This window comes from Ammodytes marinus (assembly GCF_949987685.1).
Source record: "Ammodytes marinus genome assembly, chromosome: 7".
Lineage (NCBI taxonomy): Eukaryota > Metazoa > Chordata > Actinopteri > Uranoscopiformes > Ammodytidae > Ammodytes > Ammodytes marinus.
The window spans coordinates 17,623,601-17,640,986 of NC_137211.1; the positions used below are offsets into that span (position 1 = coordinate 17,623,601).

The 17,386-nt window shown below is 42.3% G+C and overlaps 2 protein-coding genes across 2 annotated transcripts; both read right to left on the minus strand.

Moving 5' to 3' along the window:
• Positions 1-1,802: 1,802 nt before the first annotated feature.
• On the minus strand, positions 1,803-6,381 carry LOC307252886 (caspase recruitment domain-containing protein 19-like; the record flags this gene model as incomplete). The annotated part of the gene is made up of 6 exons (XM_080030710.1): positions 1,803-1,924; positions 2,051-2,116; positions 3,212-3,280; positions 4,339-4,495; positions 4,823-4,968; positions 6,375-6,381. The coding sequence occupies 6 exons, from the start codon at positions 6,379-6,381 to the stop codon at positions 1,803-1,805; spliced, it is 567 nt and encodes a 188-aa protein (XP_079886836.1).
• Positions 6,382-6,872: 491 nt separating this feature from the next.
• On the minus strand, positions 6,873-13,258 carry susd3 (sushi domain containing 3). The gene is made up of 5 exons (XM_080030681.1): positions 12,804-13,258; positions 10,700-10,882; positions 9,715-9,862; positions 8,348-8,521; positions 6,873-7,682 (listed from the first exon to the last, which is right to left on the minus strand). The coding sequence occupies exons 1-5, from the start codon at positions 12,886-12,888 to the stop codon at positions 7,337-7,339; spliced, it is 936 nt and encodes a 311-aa protein (XP_079886807.1). The 5' UTR covers positions 12,889-13,258; the 3' UTR covers positions 6,873-7,336.
• Between the last annotated feature and the right edge of the window lie 4,128 nt (positions 13,259-17,386).

A 17,386-nucleotide genomic window follows, 5' to 3' on the forward strand; every position in this document is an offset into this window, starting at 1 on the left:
GCCACACACACCTGAAGAATATTCAAGTTCCTATCTGTCATTTCCTGATTGTGACAAAGCACCTTTTGAGATGAATAAAAAACAACGTCACAATCTTTCCCTCTTCCTCCTCCACAACTATCATTGGTAACCGTGGAAACTGAGCCAGACGAGAGCCGAGAGCCAGATTGATGACACACACACGCACACACGCACACACACACAAATCTCCGCTCGAGGCAGATCTGTAGACTGATATAAATACATTATGTATGATTATGGCTGCCACACTCTTGGCTCAGTCCCAGTCCTGAAGTTTAATAAACTGTGGGGGTTTAACATCATCAGAGGATGCTGGAGATCAACGAGGAGTTTCAGGTCACGTATAGAGCAGCACAATTATCGTCTCTCTCGTGCAAATGTGGGCGCAAGCGTTCAAACTGGACAACCACCCTGGTGACATTTCCAACCCCCTTTGTCCACCCCCTCATCTCATCCCCTCTCTCTCTCTGACTCCCCTCTCTCATTTGCAGCTCTCTCTCTCTCTCTTTTGCAGAGAAGACAGAGGCGGGGAAAGTGGCCCTCAGTTGCCCAAGATCACACACACGAGAATCTCCTCAAGAGATGCACTGTCAGATCTACATGCCCTCTTTGATGTGGCCACTTTTTTACCGATTGATCATTTTGAAGAAATACTTGAAAAGGCCTTTGAGTGAGTATGACAGGCAATCAGCCCAAACACACGTTTGTCTCGAGCAGCCTGCAGCATGTGTTTAATGTAGCGTTTAATTAAGTTGACTTTATCCATTCATTCAATCAATTTGATAGTCATTATTAATTCAACAGATGTCACTGGTATAGCACGCCAGACCATTTTCCATCATCCTTGTTTCCCACTTTGGTGCACTGAATAAGGAAGCAGTGCCCTCTAGTGTATTTATCAAGGCTGTTCAATCGGTAAGACATGTCAGAAATATCACCATCTAAAACAGTCTTCAACAGTCCCAGACACAAATCTAGAAAAGCTCACCTCACCGCACTGCTCATCAATGTGATCTTAATTCTTCCCAACTGTAATACCAAACAGCATACAATTTTTAATGCTAATTAATGGATTTTTTTTTGTGTACATTTTTGTCAATTCATTGTCTTCCTAGATTAAAAAAAATTAGAAAGCACTTGAGATGATGTCAAAATGTATTGTGCTTTATTCGAGCAAAGGTTGAACATTGTTAAAGTGCACTCAAATACACATTCCAAGCTAGTTGGTCCATGCAAGCCAGCACAGGTGTTTTCATTTTCACTCATGTTGCCTAACGAGACCTCTTCTCAGGACCGCAAGGGCTTGATTGACACCTCCTTCAGCCTTCTGCTGGCTTTGTTGTAACTGTCAGGACGGGATGACTTAACCACTTTCTCATTCTTATTGGTCCGTAGTTTGGTGACATCCAACATTAGCAGAGGTCTAATCAGCCAGAGTGATTGAAAACACCTGTGTGGGTGTCCAGTTACTCACACACAGTTAATAGTATACACTCCATGGCAGCTGAAGATGTGTTTGGAAGTAGTTCTGTTAACGCAATCAATCTCATACAAACAAGGGTTACGGTAGAACATTTTTCTATAAAAAAAAGATGTGAACAGTGGGAATTTGTAACAGAATGATGTGTGTCAGTGTCAGCCTCTCAGGGATTAAATAGCAATTGGTAAGTGCTTAGAAATAATGCAAACAAGGTGTATGGCTCTTACAGAGTTTGGCACTGCAAAGTGGCCAATTTCTTGGCTTGTTCTTCTCTGGGCTCATTCTTAAGCATTGCAGCACCTTAGCCTCTTTTTTTCTGCTTCCCAACCTCAGCATAGGAAATCAAAACATCTTTAGCACCTTCGCTAAGTCTTGCTGCAGAGCAGTGAAGAAACGGACCAGTGCATTTCAATGTCTCACCCACTGTTGGCAGAGAAAAATTGTCAACAATAAGTTTAGAAAATATGTGGTTCAGAAATGCTGAAAACAAGAGTTTCAAATGCCCGATAGCTAAGTATGATCCCTTCTCCATCACTAAGTTTGACTCACCTTTGTAATAGTAGAGCATCGCAACACCAACTACAACACTGAAACAGCTCAAGAAGAACATTGGCCCTGGAGAAGTGAAGAGAAAAGTGAAAGCTTTCACCAGTGACAATTCAGTAAAATAACACCTATAAGCTAAGTGGGCCGCTGTCTTCCTAAAATATGAGCTAAAAAAAGAAAATCTGAAATGTACACTTGTATATGACAAGAGCAAAGAGTCTAGAGTCTAAACATGCCATCAGTTGTGTGTTCAGCCGATGAGTGAGTCCAGTGTTCACTGATGACCCATTGCCCTGCTGACACACCTTTGACCCCGGTGAATGCGCCCCCTGAATGTTCAAAGGAATGCAGGACAGAGGAAGCTGTTTTGGACAGGGGCTTAAACATGTGAGCTCAATTGACCCACAAAGACAAAAGCCCTGGATGCAATGGAATGATGAATGGGTAATGCAGGGCAGAGCAGAGGGGCCCACATTCTGATGCTCGAGGTTAAAAAGTTCAGCAGACAACTACATTGGCTGAAGAACAAAGCTTAGTTGGGCTTAAGTGGCTTATCTGAGGATCAGTGAGGGGTACCGAGGCACCCTGATACACACGCAAACTATAGAGACCACCACCATCTTGTACAAACAACTCATATTTCCAATTGAAACTTAATAATAGATCAAAAGGCGCCCATTAAAATACATGTGATTAGATGAGACTTCTTCCCACCTTTTAAACATTACTTTTGACAACTACTTTCCTACATTGCAGGCGGCCACAGGTTTCAGTTTAGGCCACTGCAGGATTAAAAGTCAATGTGCATAGACTAGACACCTTCTTTAAATGGCTCATCCATCAAAATGCCCCCTTTTTTAGTGTATCCTGTAATCTTCCCTGCTATTTAGAATGGCAGTAAAGGATTTAAGATGTCCAAATACATGATGCCTCTGGGCAAGTCTCAAATGTTGAAGTTTAATTGAATGCACCAGAGAGTAAGTGCTGTCAAATCAAATTCTATCTATACAAGATGAACACATAAACTTGATAAAAACATGAAGTTAACGGACTGCTCACTGAGATTAATTATCTATCTGAATTAAGTTTTAAAAATGTAAGTTCAAATAAAAACTGCATTGACAACAGGTAAAGTGGGTGTAATTGTATTCTACATAGATTTACCTCTGTCGTTAAGCACAAATCTCTCAGGGTCGATTTCCACATCGTAAATCCATTCTGGATCTGCCACCTCTAGAACAGAGAGTTAACAAATGGTGAATGGGTACACCTACCTACCCTTTAAATAACCACAGCATCTGTAATGTCAGACTCAGATCCACAACTTGAACTGCAGTCAGGGCAGCACATTGGCTTCTGTCTGTCCCCTAAACAGGATAAGTCTACACGCAGGTACAGCAGGGTAATTACACAGCAGGGGAGCCACCATTATGGAACACCGGGGGAGTTGCTAGTAAGATTTGCCTGACCACATTGGATTAACTGGTCAACACAGCTCTGAAAACTAAGGATGTATGTGTACCAATGCAGACAACACAGCAATGTAAGCAGAGCGCTGATTTAACTTTGATAATATTACATACAGGAGTTTTAGATGATACAGACTGTTTATTGAACCCACAACATTTAAGAGGTTTATTTGTCATATGCAAAACAATTACAACAGCAGTCATTGGCAATTAAATTATTAAGCTTCAGGCTCCTCTAAACAATGCAATAGAACAACAGGATGATGTTCCAAAACTCTTTGGCATATTGTAAATATTGATGTCATTCCTATTTTATTCACCAGGAGGACCTACTTTGTATCATTAAAAGGCAGTGAGCTATACTGTATATGAAACCTGCTCTGATTTGTACTTAAAGGCCTACTTCACCGGTTGGAATATGAAGGTGTATTGAACTCGGAGATCCTATTTAGTATAAATGTGCAAAAAAAATGAAATCGGATCATCTTAGCCTGAGAAAAGGCAGAGAGAGTGTTTTATGGTCTCAATGTCTAACCCTACAGTTTCCTTCTTGTGACATCACAGTAAGGGTAAGGATTAACAGGACAGCTGGGCCAAGGGAAGACTAAGGGAAGACTGAGGGAAGAAAAACCTCATTCATTATATTATAATAGTTACTTAATAATGATAGAACGCTGGTTCAGTATGGGTGAAGTATTCCTTTAACATTTAAATGTATGTCCCCATTAAACCAATGCAAGACATTTATACACCAAATACATTCAAATTGCTTGAGAAGAATATTGTCTGAGAGGAGGCCCTGGTCAAGGCCTGTGTTCTTACCTCTTAGTGTGACTCTGGTGGGCAGGCTGGAGTACACGTCCTCCGCATGGATGTGAAGCCCTCTGTAGAATTCATGGCAGGCCTCCTCGCCCTTCCCGTACAGGTGGGTCAACAGCCCAGCTAACCGCACCTCGGTGGGCACACTCAGGGTCCTGAACTGCAGGGAGAGAGACACATGCTCAGTTTGAATGACCTGCCCGTTTACCTGCACTTTGTTCTTTTGCTCAAAGTTTAAATGTAGTTATGTCGTTGACTTTTTATTTTCTGTTTAACATTTGCCTATAGTTTAAACAATGTAATTGGAAGTCCTTTTGTTTATTTTGATTTGTCTTTGCGTTCCTTTTTTCAGTTTTTTTTATGTGTGTTTTAAGGTTTGAATTTAGTTCAGCAGATTCAAGTGTAAGGACACAATGACTGGTCAGAAAAAGGTGTGTTTTTTTGGGAACGATGTCATATATTATCTGTAGTACTAGCCACTACTGACCCTGTGTGCTTCCTTGTCACTGAGTATCTGGGGGTAAATCCTGTTCAGCTGCAGCACCAGCCTGTCCACCAGCTCAGTGTCCATCCTCTGGTCTGAGCACAGGAAGTGGGCGTCTCTCCGGAGCTGCTCATGACAGTCGTAAATGTCTGGTCAAAGACGTATGCAATACAAGAGGCCGTGTTACAACAGATGCACTCTACACTACATACACTCTTTAATTCCTAATTCCATATTCTTAAAGGAGAAGTAAGTAAGACTTCCTGTCAGTGACTGCAGTTAGCAGTCCCCTCCCCTCGTCCCTACGTCACCATCACATGAACACACAGCCGTCTTCGTCAGATAGTGCCGCGACGGAGAGCAGTGACTCATCGTTCATGGGCACAGAGAACCGCCTCTTTATAGCGCTCTGTCTCTTGATTGCAAAAAAAAATTAGCGGGATCCTCGAAAATTTATCTGGCAATTACTGCAAAGCTGAATGACTGGGAGACAGACCTGTGTTATGAACTGTGCATACTGTTTAAGTGATTGCTATGTGAATATAGAGTAATTTTACACATATATCACTTACTTCTCCTTTAAAATCCTCAATGATCAAAACAGTTGCATGTGCCATAGTCTGGAGGTCAGGTCAGAGAAAGGTTAAGTCCCTCTATTGTAGATGGTTCTACAAAGCTCTCATTGAAGGCCTGTTGAGTGAGTTTGTGTTTGTGAGTGAGCTGGTCTTGGCATCGGTCCTGATCTGAAAATAAATGACTAAGAGGTTTATTCTCTCGTTTGGACGGGTGAATACGCTGGCTTGCCGCAAAATAATCCATGTGGCCACACTGGATTGATTGATTAATAAAAAACTGTTTAATTCAAGTGACTGTACGAATCACATATGCCTACTGAGTTAAGGTGTGAACAAAATACACAAAGATATTATGATACAACGCCTATGAGCCCTGCAGTAAATACCAGTTTGGTGAAGCCCATCTTCCTAGAACTCAATGGTCATTTTTGAGGCTGCAGAAAAGATGCAGTTTTCCCACGTTGCCTATATTAGCAGCATCACAAAAACCCACATATCCCTGTTGATGTTTTTCCAGCTCACTTCTGATGAATTAGTTTGAAAGCAGCAGAAGTCGTGTGACATAAACGAGCAATTCCTTTGCCTATTAAGCAGAATTTAATAAACACAGAATGTCAAATTCCAGACTTCAACCACATTGCTCATATTTTAGTTATGCTGGATATTTGGACAGAATAGTCAGGCTATTTCAAGCGGTGTTAAGGAACGCCCAAAATAATCTTCACATTAAGACAAAATGAATGTAGCCTGCCTATTTAATAACATGGGCCGATTTGCTATAGCAACTTAATGCAACTTAACTGTATGCTACATTTTATGCAACAAGTGGTGCAACCAGACGCACAGTTGGCGATCGGCGAGCCAGTGTATAGGCCTTAGGCCTACTAGTACAAATCAGCGCGCAGGGGTTATGCAACTGCAAGTTCTCCAAAAGCAAAACAAAAAAGCTTACCCTTGATTCACAAACCTGTCATACTGACCATCCATCGGCGCGCGGGACTCCTTACTCCTCGCCTCCCTGCGACCGACCCACAGCCTCCCGGTCAAACTTCCTGTTGTCCCAGTCCGGTGTCTGTGCTGTCCCCGCCCTGCGCCGCACTGGGCCACATGTTGAGTATCAATCGGCCGACAGCGACAGGAGACTGAGCTGACAGACAGATTACCAGGATTTGCCTAAGCTTATACAGAGCGTTCATTTACCACTGTATTTAATTCATGTCACTTCATCGTCCATGAGTTTAAAAAAATATATCTTTAAAGGCTACAAATGAATCCACAATTTAGATACATTTCAAAAGTCTGTCATATAATTTTGGCTTTTAAACATGTACATTCATCCATAGGAAAATGCACTCACCATTGTTCAATGCAACACATTCTCACTCAACATCAGTAGAAGTCTTTAATTTATATACAATATTTTAAGAGAGAAAATACATGTACACACTCCGCTTTGCAGATGGTCTGCTCTTCCTCTCCACCTTCATTCCTGCCCTGAGATGACTTTCTCAGACAATTTCCTTCAACTAAGTTGTTTGAATAATGTCCCACTAAGCAACTTAATGATTGACTTTTACCTCGACACAACACTTTAATTGCTTTGTGAGAAGCTCAAGAAAGTATTCTGACCCTTCTAAAAACAGGGAGCCTGTAAAACAAACCAAGACTTGTGTCCTGCAAGTGCAATGGCTCTCCTATTCAGGCAGAGGGCAGTGTGCCATTACAGTTGGCAAAAAGGCACATACTTTAAGTCTGTCAGATCATTGTGACTATATAGAGCCTTCATACTGTGTAGAACTGCAGACACAACCATTTCAACAAGACCAGAGAGTTCGGTCAGTCATTTCGTCCCACAGTCCTCATCCATACAGTTGACACTGTTGTACATTTTTGATGGGTAAACAAGCTCTTGACTGAAGGAATTCCCCTCCAACAATTGTCCTCACACTGATATAACCCGAATGGGGAATTCTTTGGCGGGGTTTATATTCCTCGGGTGGGACTCATCTGTGGATGATGGCCTGGATCCAGACAAACTGCTCTGCTCTGCTCTGTACTGCCACAGCGAGCCGGGCCCTGCTGCCGAGAGCTGGACAGAGCCTTGAGTCGTCATGTGAGCTGAGGACCTTGGAGGTGTATAGTACTGAAGTGGACTGCAGATTGTCTGTTCAGATTCCAGGTCTCGGGGCAAGAGAGGCTGGTTATAGTCACGGCCGGGGAGAGCAGAGAGTGGAGCAGGAGCAGGGCCATATGTGCAGGAGGGACCGTAGGCGTATTGCTGATGACATCTGTGGAGGAAAAGACAGGAAGTTGTTTTTGTAATGTTCCTGCAGGTCTGCTTGTCTTCTGTCTTTGGGCTGCGTTCCAAACCCCTTACTTCCCCTTGCTATTTAGGAAGACAAAATGATGTTATCCTTAAAGGTGCACTATGCGGGTTCAGGGGAGGGAGATTTGTTTATGTTAGCAAAGCCTGCAGTTAGTTTACAAAAAGTATTTTCTTCACATGTAATTCTTAGTATTGAATAATTCTGTCATCATAAATCCATTCAAAATTATTTTCAGGAACCTGGCACCAAACGTAAGACTAGAATATGTTTGTAAAAAAAACTGCGGGCCCTGCTGCTGTAAACAACAAAAGTGAAAAAGAAACTTTTAAGGTAGCTTACTAACTTCAAACAGTGTTCCAGCCAGGGATATCATTTTCCGCATGTTGAAAGTTTGTTACTATACAACTAAGAAAATGTTCACTTCTCTGACACACCCAAAGTGCACCTTTAATGATGAAATACACAAGTAAAACTATGTCCCAATTGTATGCCTACTGCATGATAACTTCATACTTTGAATGCTCAGCTGTAGTATGTAGACTAAATAAAAGAAAGAGTTTGTGATTTGGAATCAGGGGTTGCAATCTTTCCGCCCCCTTGAGGGCAAAGGTCATCCCACATCTCACCTGCAGGTTTGCCTTTCCTCACACACAGATGGGTGAGCGGTGTTCCACAGTGAAAGTGCCTTCTCCTGGGTGGTGTTGTTGTTGTTGTTGTTTCTTCCTTTATGGCTAAAGCGGGACCTGTTGTCCTCGGGATGCTGTTGGGCTTGTTCGTCCCACTGCCAAACATCTGGCTCCCTGTAACAAAACATTTGTTCAAACCGGCACGGCAGTATTTCAATTTGGTAGATATGTCACCCAGGAAACTGATAACTCTCTGCTTTGATTTGCTAAGTAACTAGGTACATTATATTAAATTACATGTCATGTGAGGATGCTTTCATCCAAAGCGACTTACAATAATTGCATTCAGCCAGGTACAAACCCACAACAGAATCATTCAAGGACATTGGCTTCAAATAAGATAAACTACAAAGCCCTACAGTAAATAAGAGCCTTCTTTCCTAAATGTTTTTGCCAAGGTGCAGTCTAAGATGTGTAAGGTGCAGTCTAAGATGTGTAGAATTTCATGTTGTGATATCAATTGGGAGGTCGTTCCACTGTGCTGTTGTGATTCTGTTGAGGAGTGGCTATAGGCAACAGTGATTTGATTGGCTGATGCAGAGTGAAGTGGTTTAACCATGTCCTGGATAGGCTGCATGAGCCTGATCCGTTTGCAGCACGGAATACGAGTACCAGTCTTATAAAACGGATTTGGGCAGCCACTGGTTACCAGTGAAGGGAGCAAAGGAGCAGTGTGTGTGAAATAACTTAGATAGTACTTGCACTAAGAAAAAAACTGAAAAAAAGTACTTCCATTTGTTAATCCATAAAACTTCACTCTATCATTTAACTCCAACTCCAAAGAGCTTCTGTTATCCAATACTTCCCCTTTAGAGGTGGCCCGGCTACTGTGTAGGGAACTACTGGACAGAGCTATAAGTTTAAACTAGCTCTGCCTCAACCTAAAATGCTATTTGCGCATGATGCATCAGTATTCATGATTACACCTTACAATTTAATGCAATATCAGTCACAGGGGCCCTTTTTCTGCGTAATAATCACTGTCACTATTGTGTACTTTAAAGTATAGTTTTCTGATAATACTTTTTAAGGTCCACTGCTGTGTTTCTTTTGACCTACAGTAGATATGGATTTGTTTTTTTTCTACGAGTGGGGTCCCTGTTTGGTTTGCCTGACCAGGATGCACATGACATGTGACACTGTACAGATGGGAAGGAAGAAGACTGCAAGATAGTAATGTAGGTCCATGCTGGATTGGAAAGGCTTCATAATCAGCTCTGCAGTCAACAGTAACACTTCGTCAACAAAACTTCTGCTAGTTTAAACTTTTGGAGTCCTTCCTCTAAAACAGTTGCCTTGTCACTCACCTCCCCTGCTTCCTCCTTTTGTCCTCTTTGATGCAGTCGACCAAACAGCAGGTGATGAAGGCCATGGACATGAGGAATATTATGGCTGAGCTCACAATAGATGCCAGCACGGCCACACGGAAACCGTAGTCCTCAAAGGGAGACAGTGCTGGGGTGTGAGAGAGAGAAAGACTCGGCTATTGAATAATTTATTAACTTGATTTCCATTTTTCGTGCTCCCAAATAGACAGCTGCATTCTTCACCACACTGCAATATCCATGTATGGCTATTTAATCAGACTCAAGCACCTCACTGCCAAACACTGCCACCATGCTCCGGCTTAACAGATAAAGTGTGCCACACACTCTGCTATATCACAAGTCTTTTTATTATCATTTGACTGTGGGAGATTGGCAGAAATAGTCATTTAGCATGCCAGCACATCATGGAAAGGACAATGATCCATAAATTCCATTTTAAATTTGTTTGAGTTCCACACCAGACGCCTTCTTCGCTCCCACAGTGATTGATCATGAGACAAAATTTAAGATCCCGCTCTCACTCTCTCCACTCGCTCACTAAGAGAAGGACTAACTGTGCACCTGCTTCAAATAATTCTTCTCTCTGCTCTGCATTGGCATTAATATTGAGCCTTGTCCCGGGAGCAACAAATGATTGTCTCCCCGCATAATTTGGAGCTTTGTTTTATTGCAAGCCAAATAGTACAATAACTGTATTCATCACTGCTCATAACCACAATGCCTGTCACATAATGTTTAATATATATTCAATCTCTTCGGAATAATGAGTTGACAGTTCAGGGGAATTTTAGCAGCTGCTGCAGATTTTTCCAGTTAAAGCTTTAGAAACATTCTCACACAAACACATTTTGGTTATAGAGTTTACATCAAATTAGACTCCTGGATTAACATGCAGGAGATTCAGACTGACAGCGAGTGCCATGCTTTCTAAAACAATAATGTCAGGCTATAAATTCTGACTCACGTTTACAGTAGGTCTCCCCCACCCAGTGGGTGCTGTTGGTGTCCATGATGCACGTCATTTCCCTTCCTACCAGTTTGTGTCTGTCTGGGCACTGCAGTTTAATGACTGTGCCCACGTTGGTGCCATTGCCCTGGATGATCCTCTGGGTGCCCAGGGCTGGCAGAGGCATGGGGGTGCACTGACCTAAAAGAAAGTCAGAGAGTCAGGCTGTGGTTCATCAGAAACAGTGGCTGTGATTGAATCTTGTTATAGGTGATAGATGTGAATCAAGCTCCAGTCAAAAGAAAATTTGTTTTTCACAGAGATAATTGGACAACTCCATATTCAAAAGTAGCTCAAGAACACAGTTTAGGGCAAAGAAGAATGGATCACTGCAGGGTGCGATTCAGTGTTTAACGGGACAGTCATTCCACAGCTATCAGCGCTGAACCCCTGTAGGGCTGCACAAGACCGCTTGACAAAAACACTGTCCCCCCCTGTAACAGCTCGGTGCTGTGCTGCATCCAATTCTAACCGTATCGAAGCAGGAAATGTGATAAGTCGTTAAACAAAAGGCCTTGGAGGGCTGGTGGAAGCACACAGGCCATCTGGAGCCATGCTAAACAAGCAGTCATCATCCAGCACAGAGCAGGCTTCAGCATATTACAGGAGGGGAGGTTTCCTCAAGTGTCAGTCTGAGGAACCCACAACATAAGCCTTACACTTCATCATGACACAAGATGTAGGAATGCAAGTAAACACAATGACATCAAGTGAGGGATTTCCAATAGAACTGGGAAGGACATGGTGATTAGGTCCAGCAAAAGCTTGCTGGCATGCTTGTTTACTGAGGGAAACTGCTCCTGGTTTTCCTTAAAAAGAATGGACTTGTGGCACAGGATATGTTGTGTAATGGTTCTCCTTGGAACTATCAAATTTTAGAAATGTTCAAGAATATAAGATGGACAATGCAGTGCGGATCTGGTGGGAAAAACAAGCAAACTAACACGTGGTGCACATTTGTCACACCTAAGGTCCTTACCAGACAGACACAAATAAAGAAAGAAAGAAAGAAATAAAGAAAGAAAGAAAGAAAGAAAGAAAGAAAGAAAGAAAGAAAGAAAGAAAGAAAGAAAGAAAGAAAGAAAGAAAGAAAGAAAGAAAGAAAGAAAGAAAGAAAGAAAGAAAGAAAGAAAGAAAGAAAGAAAGAAAGAAAGAAATTAGTTGGAGTGTTGTATTTGTTTGAAGTAATTACACATGCTTTGGATTATTTATTACAATGGCGCAGGGCCAGTCTGAACTGGGATAAATACTCCCCTGCAGGTCATTAGCATCAGCTCACCATATTCAAGTTTTTGTAACACAAGAAAGCACTTCATTGCCAATAAGTAGAATGCATCACTTTTACAAAACGTATGTGTGTGTGTGTGTGTGTGTGTGTGTGTGTGTGTGTGTGTGTGTGTGTGTGTGTGTGTGTGTGTGTGTGTGTGAGTGTGCGCGCGCGTGTGTGTGTGTGAGTGAGAAAGAAAGAGGCCCAGCTGTGAATCGGCGAAGACTAATTTCTGGTGTTAAAACCACAGTTGTTGCCTCCCTTTTTCACTTCCTTTTAGTTTTAGTTTTCTTTAAAAAAAGATGTATAAATAATGACATGTACAGTAAAGGTGTGCATGAATCTCATTGGAGGTTCCCTTAACAAACCCAGATGGCTCTGGTTGTGTGCTATTCGCATTTCTCAGAAATGACCACACACCCATTCCTGAAAAGGATAATCTGAAAATGCATCACGTTATATAGGCCCACTGTGCCTCGACTATTAATCCTAGAGACATTGTTTGGAAACTGCTCTTTAGTCCCTATGGATATAACACAGGAAGAAAACAGCACTAGCTTCAAGGTAACACACAAAATGTGTTAGTGTTTTTTTAGGGGTCAGTGTTTCAAAAAGACTTACCTTCTCACATGATTCTTTTATGTAATAAAAGGGGGAACCCAGACCTCCATTCATATAGGATAGAACTGGAATAATTGCAAAGCGCCAAAATCCGATCTGCTGCGTCCCACAAACACCCACCTGGATTAGGCTATGCATTAGACACTACTTGGTTTGCTGTGTTGTCTTTCTTACCTGAGCTATTCCACTCACGCCTGTCATCTTTGTTTTTTAAATCAGTCCTGGACACATCTGCTATTGAAGCTGTTGCCGCTGACATGGTGATGGTGGTGAAAGATAGGCGCCCCCACAGCCAGCTCTTTTGGTTGTGCGTAAAGACTGCGCAACGGTGCTCCTCTGTGCCCGGTACAGCCAGGGTAAACAAGTCGGGATTCCGTAGCTGGAGCCGCGCGTGAGCTTCGAAGTGCGATTCCTTTCGGCTGTCTACCTCCCAGTGAGCAGCTTGTCACACACTCACAGAATCCTCCAACAATGCTTCCTCTCTCACAGCATCATTCACTTCTTATGTCCGATTTTGGACAGCGTGCGGTGGCTATACTGTCCCGCGAACGACTGAGCCATCGAGAGATGAAGTAATCAGTCGAGACCTTGTCGACTAAATAATAAAACAGCCTTTGTGGATTACTGCAGGTCGGATCACCTCGTATACAAGAGCTGCGTGTTGATGACAGGACACTGAAGAGAAACTACAGCAGCAATGAACCGCTCTATGACGACAGGATGTCGCACCGCTGTTCTGCCTCCTAGCCTATCAGGATGTTGTACTTCAGATTCTTAATATACACACTATGTTCAGATCGGACTGAACATTTACACAACACACGTAATCGGTGACGCAAAGCTCATCTTTAAGATATACAGTATATGAAGCCATTACGTGACGTGTGGTTCTGTGTGCCAATGCACAGCTTACAATCCTTTCTGCAGTTAATGTTTGCGCACACAAATCCGGTTTAAGTGGTTGAGAGAGGTAGTCAGAGAGAGAGAGAGAGAGAGAGAGATGGAGAGAGAGAGAGAGAACTCGAAATCAAAGAGAGATGTGTTGCTTGACTATGTCCAAACTTTTGGAAGCCACTTCAGAACATAGGGCTATCACTGAACAGTACACATCTGAACTGATGCTCTGCCTCAGCTTCAAAGTCGGAGAGACATGGGGCTCTTTGAAGTAGTGTTGGTATATGGGCATGTTGCAACAGCAGTAGTGCCACAGGGAAGAAGAGTCAGACTTATAATGTTGATGTCTTAGGAGAGGCAGTGATCTTTCAGCTAAAACCAGTCAGGTCATGTTTGTGCATTATACACACATTTCAGTGAACTCAACTGTGCATACAAAACATTTCACTGTAAGTAACCACCCTTTTAGCTACATAATGTTATTACACACGTGTCTGATAACATCTCAGATAGTTTTTCCCCACTTCCCTATCTTGTCACAGTTCGGTTAGGCTTGTGATGCTAAACGGTGACCTTGCAGATATGAATAATTCAAGCTTCAGCTCTTGTTTACTGGCAGGTTTCTTTGCAGGATGATGCCTTTCAACATCAACATGTTCACAGCATATAATCAATGAGCCAACAGGTCTAAGCGGGGCCTAAGCAAAAGGATGCTGAACATCTAAAAATAAAAACAATCACAAATGAAATCCTCAATGCAGAGCACAAACAAAACATAGAAACTCTCATAATATGAAGGTTCCTGTTTTCACTTTTTATGCATTCCCATCCGAGAGCAGCACTTCAAGTTGAATGTCGGTCCACTGTCATTGTGAATTCTGGGTATGCATGAGACCCCATTCACCTGAGCAAAGCCCCAAACACCACCTCAGACACACTGGGAGCCTCTGTTCAGACAGCTGTTTGCATCATCATTCATGAACACATTAGCATTGGTGGCTGATTAAAAGTGTTCTACACACCACTTTAGGACTACATGTAAACACTCAATGGTTATGTTCAGAACTGTCCTTGAAAATGATGTTGATTGTATCATCTGTGTTTTGGGCTTACACTGGTCTGCAGGATTCAATTGTCTAGAGAAACCCACTCAAGTCAGGTAGCAGAGGTGTGTGTGTTCTATGGCTGAACGTTAATATTAATGTAACTAATTACATTTACCCAAATTCAAATTAAAGGGGACTGGCCCTTTACCTGAGTTTTTACATGGTATGCAATCAACTCCAATACATTTAAGAGGCTTTTATTGCACTTTTCACTGCATTACATTATTATAGATGCTTTTCAGGTTACACGTTTACTTCTGTGTTGTAAAAAAAAAACATGTATCTCTATCTGTAGATTTTGTGGTTTGAATTTTTTCTGATGAACTAAAGGATTAAGTGTTTTCTTTGTGGGTTGAGGAAATTCTTGTTATCCTTAGATAATAGACTATTTTAAAAGCCCCCCCTTGGAGTAGCTGGAAATGCATCATCTCATCCATTTCACTGTGAGTGTCTCTTCACAAAGCTGAAAACAGGGCTGTTTTTCTAAGGTCATTGAAAAGGAGTTTTGTCATACATAGTTTTCACCGAAATATGATCCATTGCAGTAGATTAAGCTGCCCAATAGTACATGAGGAAGTGGTCAAAATGTCCATTACATTAACTTTTTTTTGTTACATTTCATTAACTGTTGAATATGCGGTTATTCCATTTTTTGAGTCTATGAATTCACCGTGGCAGAATATTTTTGCATTAGAGGTCGACAAAGAGGGGGGGAAGAAGAAGATAGAGGAAGAGACAACGCGGATGGGGACATTTTGAGAAATGGTTCTGCTCAAAGTGCTCGAGTTCCTCTTTCTGATTTGGAGACGGTTACTACAGCAACGGATACTGTGGCCTGGGTTAGTCGGGGTGCTGTACAGTTTGGACTCTCAGTGCCTTCCACTCATTCTCAGTCCAGGATTGTCTATCCCTCTGTACCATCCAATAGACCAAGAGGATACTTTCTAATAAAGCCTGGGACAGTCAATAATGCCCCTCCTTCTGCCTTATAAGAAAAAAAAAGAATAAAGCTGATATTGCCTATTTTTGCTTGCCGGTGGCATCATCACCGAAATGAATGGAAAGAAATAGTGGGGTGATAAGAGAATAGGCTTTGTGACTTTTGCTGTTTTATTATTACTCTGATCTGACAAGAGAGACAGAGGAAGGTGAGGCAGGAGAGACTTGTCCGCTCCACCCCTGACACTCTGTGACACACAGTGGCTGCTCTGCTGTGGGTGGAGGGGACCACTCCATCACACAGGTAATTAAGCAGAGCAGGAGACAGCGCCGACCGTCAACGCTGCTGCTGCTTGAACCAGGCCACATATGGCTGGAGGTGTGTGTGTGTGTGTGTGTGTGTGTGTGTGTGTGTGTGTGTGTGTGTGTGTGTGTGGAGGAGACTGAAGGTGCCCTCTCCAAAGTATCCTTGGTAAGTTCCTGAAGTGACAGAGCAAACACCCAGTGTGATTTGAATGTTAATTGCTGTGACTACAAAGCACCAGCCACGAGGCATGTTGTTTTATTCAAAGGCGTCTTCTACACGGGAGGATGAAGAGCTTTGTTGAGAGATTGCTCTTTTTTGTCCATAAAGCCCACCGCGGGTAACTGTTACACTTATGAGTCATCAAGATACAAAACAAGTTCTATTCTGAACTGACTTTTTTTTTTTTCTATTAGAGAGTTTAACAGATGAATAGCATACTTCCACTGAACCATTTAATGTTCATTGTCAGGGTGCTTCTGAGAAATAGGCTAACTATTGTGCCTACAAAGCAGAGACCACTTCTCAAATGACACCCACCCACTTTCTCCCTCTCTTTAATTTAATCTATTTCTCTCTCTCACACACACCTGTAACATCATTAACGCTCCTTTACTCTGTCCTGTGTTTCTGTAATCTCCGAACAAATCACTTGTTCAGGCTGGATTGGGGCCACCAGCAACTGGGCCACACTATAACTCTGCACCTCCACTCCACACCCGCATGCTGGCTGGAACAGAGTGAGAAATAGAAGCCAAGGGAGAAGAGAAGAACGAGAGTTGAGGAGGAAATTGGGTTGATCAAGCTTTATCTTTTCGCCACTGTGCTATGGTTGTAGGCCTACATGCACAGCATTACTCAAAATGAATACATGACATTGTTACTGTCAGTTAGGGGTTTGTGTAGTGAGTCGGATAGAATAGAACTTACCACCCTTACTTTAATATCCATACGATTATATGATAGGCCGCAGAATTTCTTATCAAGCTGGCATAATATTTGAAACATTACATTGAAGAGGCATGAAAAGTAGGAGAGGTGACAGGTAACTCTGAATGGTCTGAAATGTGCCCCTGATTAATACTGAGACCATGTGGGCCCTAAAAGCATTTGGAGAAATTAAACTGGAGTATCTAAGCTGAATTTGGCTCACAGTACTGACAGAAAACAAAGCACATGAGTCTGCCAGCGACTGTAGTTACTCTGAGCTAAATTGTATGCTAACATGTTTTGGAAGAGAGGATTACCATGTGCTATTTAGTTACGCATGTAGGCGTAGGCATGCTCTCTCACTAATTACTTATGATTAGCATCAAGCATGCAAACTTACTATCCTACTTATTTTAGAGTAGCATGCTAACAAACTAATTACTAATTAACAGAAAAAAAGGTTTTGCAGGTGTCTGCTCATAAGAAAACATAGGACAACGTTTATTTTTGACCTAATGAGGATGCTAGACTAAAGTAAGCGACCCCCCCGAGAATGTCATGGCCATCGACAGCAAGAAATCCCA